Here is an 11,125-nt window from a genome sequence, read left to right as displayed (position 1 = left end):
CGATGCGTTTATCCATAAATAAAGGAGTTTAGAAATTATTGAAAATTTCATTTAAATTTATTTCTAATGAAACATTGTTTTTTGGCGGCAACATGTTACGTTATCGTTCTCAGCTTTGCGTGTCACCTAGATAGAGATTATATGGTTTTCTTCTTATTTGGTTTTTTTTTTTTTTATTAAGACAGTAAAAAAAAAGAACAAAGATTCCAAAATTAAAGAATTAATTAACATAGGATGCCCCCGCCGCTCTTGCTTTCAGAGCTCGTTCCTCTAATAAGGCATTTCTTTTTTTCATATTTTGCTTTATCCATGGATGCTTCATTACGTCGACCAAAGTTATGCGCTCGTCGCCGGGTTTACGTAGCAATTTGGAAATGAGGTCTTTCGCGCCTGCTGAAAGAAAAGACGGATAATGCACTTCTAAGCGACGGATCTTCTCGTACGTCTTTTGTGTGTCTTTAGATTCAAATGGTGCAGAACCTACTAAAAATTCATAACATAGCACACCCAAACACCATTGATCTACAGAATCGTTGTAAGTGCGACCGTCAACCATTTCAGGCGGTAAGTAATCAATTGTACCGCACATTGTTTTGCGCCTGAAATAATTCGAATGAAAGAGTTAGAACATAACATAAGAGTATTATAAAAACCATACTTATTTGATAATGTATGAGCCGACCAACCGAAATCGGCTACTTTAATGTCATCTGATGAGGTAAGTAGAATATTTTCAGGCTTTAAATCTCGATGGATGACATTATTCAAGTGACAATAGTTCAAAGCATCAGCTACTTGGTAAGTGTATTTCGCAGAGCGAAACTCGTCGAAGCGTTGGTTGTTGCGCAAATGCTTGAAGAGTTCACCCTCCGAGGCAATTTCTAAGGCTAAATATATGCGAACATCATCATGGAACCACGTCAATAAGCGTAAAATGTTGGGATGCCTTTTTTTTTAAATCGACCATAAGTTATTAGAAGTATCTCAACTTGGATTATTTTTACTTACTTTAACCTCGATTGAATTTCTATCTCCCGTAAAACTTGACGCTGTACATTCCCTTTTTCTACTTCGGCTTTAAACATAACTTTCATAGCTACTATGTATTTTGTCGTAACTTCACGCGCTAAATACACGCGACCAAATTTACCACGTCCCAAAGGCGCGCCCATCTCAAAGTCTTTTGTTGACCATTCGTAACTAATGGAGTAGGAATATTTATTACCAAAAGATAAAAACACAAAAACGATTATTATTTACTCACGGCTGTCCATAAGCTTCGTGAGACATCATTTTTAAAGACATCCCTTTGACATTGTCTTTATATTCTACCGGAACATTTTCAATTAACTTCGGTATATGATGTCTATTTGGTGGTTTCTTTTTAATTTTTTGCATATTATTGGTTATGTGAAAAAAGGCAAAAATAAATTAATAAACTTTTCCGCGAAAGCCGCCAACTGACTGCGGGTATTTGAAAGAAGAATCAATGCAATGCTACCAAACCTCAAAACAAAAATAATATAATCGCACTAGAGATGGTTGCCGTTTTGTCAGTGTTGTAAAGCGAGCGTGAAATTATCTGGAATATGATATTATTCTTTATCAACTCTTAAGCGATTGAAAATGTATACTGAGAGGGTAATCAAGTAACTGAAAGTTAGTTTTCATTTTCGCATTCAGCTGTGTAACAAAAACTGCGAAACGAAAATTAAACTTTTCATACGTAAAATATTTTTCAAATACTTTTTTATAATCCGTCTTAAAATAAGTTCGTAAAAAATACTGACATGGCTGGGTCATGTTAGTGTATTAGTGAATGATTTCTTTTCAAAATTTCTTTTTGTAAATACAATATTTGAAATTTATTTTCTTGCTTCCGACAATTACTTAAAAATAGATTACACATTCAGTAAAGAAAATTGAGCAAGTTATGTTGAAAAACACTGACTAGACAACGGAGATTCTAAAATGGCCGAAGAAATAAAAGGACAAAGATCAAAATTATTGTCAGCGAATGCTTTCTTGAAGGCACAAAAAGCCTTGCTTGCAGCTGAAAATAATTTCCTGAAATCAGAAGCTCTAAAAATTAAGGCAATGAATAAAGAATTGAAGACAGTCAATGATGTTTTGAAAGAAAAAAATTCCAAACTATCGATGGATAATACTGAATTAGCAAGTGCTTTTGTTAAATTGGCAAACAAAATTACTAAAGTAGCAAAAAATTCCGAATGGGCACATGAAAGCTCTAAGTGGGCCCAGGGAAAATTAAAATAATATCGATTGGCGACAATTGTTCGAATTGCTCGGATATGATTAGAATTGAATTTATCTTTGTAAATTTTATAATAAACAAAGTGTTTACCGTGTATAAGAAAAAGGATTTGAAGTTTCTTAAGTTTTCCTTATAAACGCGAAATTAGATGTGATTAAATCGCCAATTAAACTTGCACTTATATAAAAATATGAGATTCTTCGTGTAATTTATACATTACAACGAAGCAAATATCTATCGTTTAAGATTTACGTATTATTGTACTTATGCTTAAATTGCACGATAAATTTAAGTTGGTTTGAAAATTATATAAATAGGACAGCATAAATTTCTGTTTTAGTTATATTATTTTAAGGAATTGTAGAAAAGATGGGGATGATTTTTCAGTGAGAATATTTTGCTTCATGCTTTATGACCACTTTTGCTAAACTCTGGCAACGTTAAATTTAGAAAATATTCGTCATTCTTTTAATATCAAAGTAGCTGAGGAAGTTGAATGGAATTAGTGTCAAATTATTTTAGAAATATTAAAAAGAAATTTCTCTTTTTCAAAGTAGCAAATATAAATGATGAAAGTAATATAAATTGTTTGCTGAAAACGGATTAATTCTGCTGCGAACTTAAACAATTTGAAAAGCAATTTCACATCAAAAAAGGTATGAGTGAAAAACAAAATGGCCGATATAAAATTACATTTTAGGCATGATTGCAATGTTGCGCAGCTTATTGCTAATGGGTTTTATGATAAAAATTGGAAATATATTCAAGTTTACTAATATTTTTGCATTTAAATCATTTTCAGCTAAATACAAGAGTTGTAGCACTCATAAAAAAGGTAAGTTATTAATAAAAAAGGGCAAAAATTTCGACCTTCGCACTAAAGAAGCAAGCGAATAACAGGAATTTTGGCAAAGTTGGAAAAAGATTTTTGGGGTTAATTTAGCGTGTGTTAAAAGCAAGGCGATAAAAAAAACTAGCATATTTATTGCAAATTATGTCCGAGGCTGTAGCAGTACCTTTGATACCACAGTTGCAAGAAATGCAGCAACAGCAACAACAAAATTCAAATGGCAACGGTGGCAACCAACAACCAAGTCAATGGACAGGTTATGGACCTTGGTACAATAATTCCAATACGTCCTACCCGCCCCCACAACAATATTCTCAGTATTACCAGTATTATATGCGCTATGGAATACATCAGCAACAATCGGGGGTAACTTCAACTATTTCTAGTAGTAATGCCCCGCCTGGTTTCAGTAATGCAGTCATGTCCCAGAGTGAAAAAAATATGCCACCATTGCCATCAGGTCCCCCGCCGCCACCCCCTAATAACGGTGCTGGCAACGGGAGCAATCAGAAGAACTTCGGTGGCATTCGATTTAATTTAAGTCAGCAGAAACGGCTGACAAATACTCCAAACCCATTGCAGCAGCAATTAAATGGGAATTTTAGTTTTAATCAAAACAATAATAATCAAAGTATCCTTAGCAATAATAATAATAACAGTAATAATAATAATAATAAGAAGAAACGCAAACGTAATAAAAATAAGCAGAATCAAATGCAGCAAAAGCAGCAAGCAATATTCGATGCTCATTTTGATGAAGCACGCTCATCGTCCTTGATAAATGAGGCGAATTTCATAAACACTTCGGTACCACCTCCACCACCGCCACCAATTATATCCAATATTGATTTAAGTAAACCCCCGCCACCTATAGGGCAGTCTCTTGATAACAGTAATGCTGGAGAAATGGCCAATCCAAATGAGCTCCCCATTTCGGAGAAAAATTCTCCACAGCCAGCATCTTCATTAATAGCGGTCAATTCTAATACTTTTAAAAAGCCGAATGCTTTTAATAATCCGAATGATGCTTGGCCTGAATCTTTAAATAATTATGTGGCCCGTTGTTATGCGAAATGTACGACCGATTTGGATAAAGATCAAATCGATATATGTCTTAAGGGAAAAATTATTGCCGCAGCTAATCGCAATGAACTTTGGACCCGCGATTGGGATAACGAACCATTGCCTAGTGTTTTCAGTGAACGCAACAACCTAAGCGTAAAACTACACAACCAGACACAATCTCCTCATCATCATCATCATCAGCAGCAACAACAAAGTCAACGTAATCCTTTTAATCAAAGCAAGAATACGCAACAAATAATTCCGATGGATCATTTAAAAAATAATCATAACGGCAAAGGGGGGGGATTATCGCGTAGTTTAAATTCACGGTTGGGTCAAAGAAATTCTTTTCTCGGGAAGTGCAGAGATTCACGCAGTCGTTCGCGGTAAGTACAAAGGCTCATAAAGAGCTACGCTTAGCGGCGATTTTTGTACCCACGCTATCGTGAGACAATACTTTACAGTTTTTGGCCTTATTTATAAATATATATAGTTTTTTTCTAAGCTCTGCAGCCATTAGCCAATAGGTGTATACTGCATATGTCAAATTTCAGATTTTGATTTCATTTTTCCCATTCGTTGGTGCTCCAACAACAAACAAACTTAGGTAACCAACTTGATGTGATATTTTAATTTTTTACGGGCCTGTGATGTGTTATTTTGCCCGTTTCGAAAGGAATATTAATGTACTATTAAACTCCCTTCCCTTAATACCTTATAACAATCAAAATCACTTAGCATCTTCTATCTATACAGGCTTTTTGGAAATTTTAATTATGAAAATCGGTCCGAAGTATTTCCGTTATAAAATATTATTCGTGATAAATTTTAGTTCAATGTTTAAGGTGGTAAATCATTTATCAACATTGTTAATTGGGTCTAGTTCCATTCTCATCGTTTCCTTTAAGTCAATGTTAACTAATTTTTGGATGCCTGCACCTCTTTCCTAAAAGAAAAGAAAATATCTTTTTTCACTCATCGTTATGAGTAAATACAATGAAAGAAATAAAAGAAGTTTGTAACAAAAATTTCACTTACCCCATGTGTATGTACACTTATATTTGGCAGTGCAATTTTTGTTTGTATTTGGAAACAGCGAAAATTTTTCATATGTTTTTCGGCATTTTGAGTTGCTTGCGGTTTTTTAGAAATCACTTAATCACCGATTTACCACTAAAATCTTATTTTGAATGCAAAGTCTTATAATGTTAATTCGTTCGTCTAGGAATAGCAAGAGCAATGTAACTTCAAACCTTAATAATACATAGAAAAATAGAAATCTTCTAACTAATATAATGGGGGTTAAAAATATACGATGTAAGTTCGATAAATCTCTGTTGCAACCAGTTAGATAGTTCATTTAGCACATTGGCAGTATTGTTAAAGCTTATTTGAATTTTCATCATCTCTGTCTTTGAAATTTTCTAAAATATTTTTCCTTTGTCTTCTTACTTCACAGTTCTCCTACGAAATATCGTAATAATAAACGTATATCGCGGTCCCGTAGTTCGTCGTCGTCGTCTTCTTCGCGACCACGAAAAATGCGTCGTTCTTCGTCATCCTCTAGTTCATCCTCTGATCACCGTTCGTCCGAAAATTTCATATCCCTAACCACTTCCGCATCCACTAATTATTCTAATAAGAAACAACAAAAACAAAATAAGAAAAACAAAAAACATGACAACTCCTTAAGCCTTTCCTCTGTTTCCTCTAATGCTAAATCCAAAATACCCTTCTATTCGTCATCGATTGGTGGTGCCATAGATGACGATACTGCACGTCTCCAACAAAGAGCGGCACGTTTTTCTTTAGCTGGTACTAATAAGGCGATTGTGGCGGTGGCCAGTTCGCCTTTTGGTCAAAATAAATTTAATAAAAATAGCAAGAAATTTAACAACAGTATTAATTCACGTATGTTTATCGAAGATGTTGAGTCCGCTGTAGATAACGCTGGCATTGAATTGTTCGATTTACATATTGTTGGTACATGTCGCGATTTGGAGAAGTCCTTTTTACGACTAACCAAAGCACCATTACCTTCAGAGGTTAGGCCTATACAAGTACTTGTACATTCATTAGAGAACGTTAAAAAGAAATGGCGTGAAAATCAGGATTATTTCTACGCTTGTGATCAGTTGAAATCAATACGACAAGATTTAACGGTAAATATAAAACTGACGAACTATTAAAAAGCTTACATTAAATTTCATATGCAACTGTATTTTGAAACAGGTGCAAGGTATTCGAGACAAATTCACGGTAGAAGTTTATGAAACTCACGCCCGCATAGCCATGGAAAAGGGAGATCATGAGGAATTCAACCAATGCCAAACGCAATTGAAAATGTTGTACACCGAAGTCGGAGCAAGTGTGAATACCTTGGAATTCACCGCTTATCGTATACTTTATTATGTCTTCACGAAGAATACCTTGGGTACGTATAAATTTTACCTCGAATTAAGTCGCATATAAATAAAGTTTCTTTCTTAATTATATAGATATCACTACGGTTTTACGATCATTAACACAAGCGCAACGTGAAAATCCTGCTATTGCTCATGCCCTAGAATTTCGTTCAGCTTGGGCGATGGGCAACTATTGCAAGCTGTTTCGTTTATATAAGGCAGCCCCATTGATGGCTGGTCATCTAATAGATTGGTTTATCGAAAGAGAGCGCAAATCCGCCTTGAAAACAATTATTAAAGCGTAAGTTCGATTTTTTCATTTTTATATTATGAACTTGTAATATTTTTGTATTCGCTTTTCTCGGTAGGTACCGTCCACATATTGGCATTGACTTCATCACTGAGCTGTTGGCTTTCGGCAGTTTAGCTAAATGTCAAGAATGGTTGGTCGGCTTTAATTTACCCTTTACAGGGTTAGAAAACAATCAAATTGATTGTAAAATCGCTTCAACCATAACAATCTGAATATTAAAGCGATAAACAACGAATACGTTGCGTTAAGAAATCATACAAAGAAAAGCGAAACATTTAATGACTTTCAAATAGAGTGCCTTTAACAAAAAAAAAAAAAAAAAAAAAAAAATTAAAAAAAAAATGAAACTAAGGCACGTTTTTGAGAGTTTTCGCTACCAAACAAAATTTCACAACCTGCGCTCTCTTCGTATAACCTATTTTATAACTAGAAAAAAAAAAGAAAACCTTCCGCTATAATCGGAAACAAGTCTTCCCCTAAAATGTGCTGCGTTTTCATAAAGTGAACTTTAAAAAATTGTTTTTATGAATTTTTTCGGGTACTTATTCATAAAAATATTTGATCTTCATTTTTTAAAAACAATTATTCCATAAAATTTTTTAAGTGCTTAAATTTCTCCCTCTTTCTTATAATACAAATGAGACTGTCGTTGTTCGGTGTTAAATGCGCTAGTAATTTAGAATGTTTAAAAAGAGTGTTTAAAGATAAGTAACTAGTGGACGGGAAAACCAACTTGTTGAAAACTTTCTATTTCCTTTAGTAAAATTGAAATAATCCTTTATTAAACGCATTAATCGGATTTCTAAAACTGGATGGATGCATCGATTTTTTATGCATTCAATTACAGCAACTTGGCAGCTTTTAAGTCGCGTCTCTGTCTATGAAATATATGCCTGATAGGATTTAATACTTCTGGGAAGTTTTGTTTAACAAATTTGAATAACTTCGATAAAGTCGTCTTGGACTAGGAGTTAAAAGGACGGATCGTGTTAAGCAGCAGGTATGGTCGCGTTACACTACACTTGCGGATCTCTAAGATGGCTGGATTAGAACAAAGCTAAAGAGGAATTGTAAAACTAAGCATTACCGCAAATTATGCGAGAAGCCCAAGGTAGATCCACCATTAGCCATGATATGCTCTAATGGCTGCATAATAATATTGCAATCAATCGTCTTATCAGCAAAACCGCTAAATATTAGAAGCGAAAATTTAACGTTCTAGACGAAAGCAAAACAACAACAATAACAGCAATTCAATTTAGATGAAAATCGTATAAAAAGTAAATGAAATTTTTGCTGCTAAAAATATGAAAGAGTGAACAAGGTTTAAAACATCCAGAGAGATTAACTTGAAGAAAGCAATTTAAAAAATAGAACTTTTTAAATAAAAAAAAAAAAGAAAAGAAAACGGATCGCTTTCTTCTCTGCGCGAAAGAACTTAAAAACTTTGACCGCCGTATATACACATTTTTTTTTTAAAGTTTAGATAGTGCCAAATGTGTTCTGAACTACGCTTGGCGCATTGTATTTTTCCCTTGTTCGTAAAAGCAGTTACTATTATTGCTATATTACCATAATCCTTTGTTGTTCCTAAGCTCATTTTAATTTTTTTTTTACCTACATTTTTGATTTTAATTTATTTGTCCAATTTTCGTTCAAAACTTAATGTAATTCTTTTCTAGTTTTCCTTTTTTGTTTTTTCTGAAAAAAATACTGTAAAAAAAAAAAAAAAAAAAATTTAAGGTTATTTAAAAAACTTTTAAAAAAGAAACTAATAATTTTATCTTTTCTCTATATACGGAAATATGAATGGCACCGTGAGAAATTTATCAGCAAGCCACATGCAAAGATGCATCGAAGTCATCAGCATGACATGTGAACCAATGAGCTGAACTTAATAAAGCAACTCTTTACCCATCCCAGCCTAAACAAGAGCCGCCGCCGATTAGTGGGACTTTAAAGGTTGCAGCAACACAACAGTTGACTTTAATGTATTAATCAACTACTATCGGTTCGGAGGGGTTACGTGAAACAACAATGTTTTAAAGAGCTTACAACCATGTTCTTTTTACAGTTGCTATTGCGTTCCATCAGCACTAAGGCAAAAGTATGTTTGTCACCCTGCCGTACAACTTCCAAACAAGGCGTAAGCATGTTTTCATTATTATCATTATTATTATTATTAAATCTAATGTTAGCTCCTAAGTGTTGCATAATATTATTGGCTAAAATGGTTCATTGTAATGAGATTTTTCTAAATAGTTTTATTCGTCCTTTCGTTCGATTTTGCGTCAATTGTAATTTTGTTTTGTTTTAATTACGGTTAGTTTAAGCGAATGTAAATAATAGAATATTTTATAATTTAAATTTATGCTCTTAAAATCTATATATTTAATTTAATTTGCGCATTTCATTATTTTTGCGCAAATTTGCGCATTCAGTTATCCTGCAAAGGATGCGCAATCTTACTTTTTAAGTGGTGGCACAAATAATTCAATAAAAAATAAAGGGTTATATGCCAGTTGAAGAATTTGCAATTTTTAACACTAAAATTCTGGTAACGTTTTTCTTGGATTTGAATGCGAAAAGCGAATCGGATATTTAGGAAGATAATAATGGCACCAAAGAATTCCTTGTCTTGAGAAATGTCATGAGTGTCTTTCACATCATGTTTGTATGAGTTGGAACAGTTCGGTTTGAGTATTATTTGACATCTAACACTTAATTCTGCGTAGTGCGCGGAAACACTTTGTACCAAAAAAAAGTGGTTCTTAACATAAGATTAACAAAAGAAGAAAGAAAAATTTTTATTAGCAACAAATAGCACTTGAGTGGGTTTGCGGTCTCGTTATCGCGCTATCTTACGCTGCGAAAGACAAAAACGATGCAATCGCCTTGGGGGTTGATGGCACTCGATTGCTTTCATTGAGTTAGGTTTTTCGCTACAATGGAATGTTTGTGTTACCATAGCGTATATACATATACATATATATATATATATATATATATATAACATAGTTTCCTTCAGTTTCTACAATATTTTACAATATTGTGGCACTATAGCGATATCATTTCGAAGAAACTTAGATAGATAACGCTAGAAGTGCAAGATATTTATTTGGGAAACTTCAGATAATGAAATTTGAACGGCATTTAATTCTGCCTGACCATAGGTAATCGAGACTATTTTAGATTAACGCTGTGGAGTAATGGAATTTGTTACTATTTAATATTAACACAATTGTTAGCCCGAGCAGGTTTAAACGGGACATAAGGGTTTCCTAAAATTTGAACAATTTATAAATTTTTGTAAAGCCTGCTCTTACGATCACAATATGGCTATGTTCATGTATATCTTCACCGTGCCGCTGCACTATAATCTTACTGGCATGTCAATCTTGATTATAATAATAATTATTACTGTATCATTGCATTGCTATAACAATTATTATTGATTAGTAAACTAAACGCAAGCACCAAGTGAGAACGGAGGCCTTTAAGCGCCTTCTTTTAGTCACACCTTGCATTTTTTTTAAATATTTAATTCTTCCAGTAAAAAAGTGGTTTAAGAAAGGTAAGGGGAAGGAAAAAGGAAGTTTGTAACATCTTAGAAATTGCGATTTGCTGGTTGAACACAAGAAAACAAGATGGAGAGAATCGATCGATATAATAAAAGGTGCACCTAACCTCAAGTCCTTCTAAGCGTTGCATACTCTCGCATAAACTTAAACCGCAGGTAGTATACGATATAACCTTGCGAGCTTTAGGTTGAATACAAAAATGTATGGACGGAAACGCGGATAGACAGACAGGCAGGCAGGCTTAGATCGATTCAAAAAATGATTCTGAATCAAAAAGTGTTTTTAAATTGATTGGTATAATAAAAGGTGGAACTACGTTAAGTCCTTTTGGGTATTGCAAACATTCGTATAAACCTTTACAACATATGGGAAATGGTATAAAACTGCGATATGTGGATTGAATACAAAAATTGATGAACAGAGGGACAGATCGACAGGCAGGCAAGCTTGGATCGATTCAGAAAACCCTTCCGAATCTGACCTGAAAGTAATTAGAAATCGATCGACATAATAAAAAGTATTGGTATAAAAAATCTCTTCTGGCTGTTATATATATCCGTACAAACTTAATATATCCCTGTACTACAACTGATGTAGAGTATATATATATGTCTTTTTTTTTTTGTGTGTAATTTA

At 33.7% G+C, this 11,125-nt stretch overlaps 2 protein-coding genes across 2 annotated transcripts; one reads left to right on the top strand and one right to left on the bottom strand.

Moving 5' to 3' along the window:
- Positions 1-177: 177 nt before the first annotated feature.
- LOC119633842 (aurora kinase B) lies at positions 178-1,495 on the bottom strand. Its single transcript, XM_038027624.1, has 4 exons — positions 1,265-1,495; positions 1,009-1,200; positions 659-946; positions 178-599 (listed from the first exon to the last, which is right to left on the bottom strand). The coding sequence occupies exons 1-4, from the start codon at positions 1,396-1,398 to the stop codon at positions 221-223; spliced, it is 993 nt and encodes a 330-aa protein (XP_037883552.1). The 5' UTR covers positions 1,399-1,495; the 3' UTR covers positions 178-220.
- Positions 1,496-2,729: 1,234 nt separating this feature from the next.
- On the top strand, positions 2,730-9,316 carry LOC119633235 (leukocyte receptor cluster member 8). Its single transcript, XM_038026676.1, has 6 exons — positions 2,730-2,931; positions 3,078-4,576; positions 5,650-6,352; positions 6,423-6,624; positions 6,689-6,896; positions 6,964-9,316. Exons 2-6 carry the CDS (start codon positions 3,270-3,272, stop codon positions 7,118-7,120), a joined length of 2,577 nt encoding a protein of 858 aa, XP_037882604.1. The 5' UTR covers positions 2,730-2,931; positions 3,078-3,269; the 3' UTR covers positions 7,121-9,316.
- Positions 9,317-11,125: the final 1,809 nt, after the last annotated feature.

The sequence above is a fragment of the Glossina fuscipes genome, unplaced genomic scaffold, assembly GCF_014805625.2.
Source record: "Glossina fuscipes isolate IAEA_lab_2018 unplaced genomic scaffold, Yale_Gfus_2 2, whole genome shotgun sequence".
In the NCBI taxonomy this organism is placed as follows: domain Eukaryota; kingdom Metazoa; phylum Arthropoda; class Insecta; order Diptera; family Glossinidae; genus Glossina; species Glossina fuscipes.
This window is presented reverse-complemented; position numbering and strand designations above follow the sequence as displayed.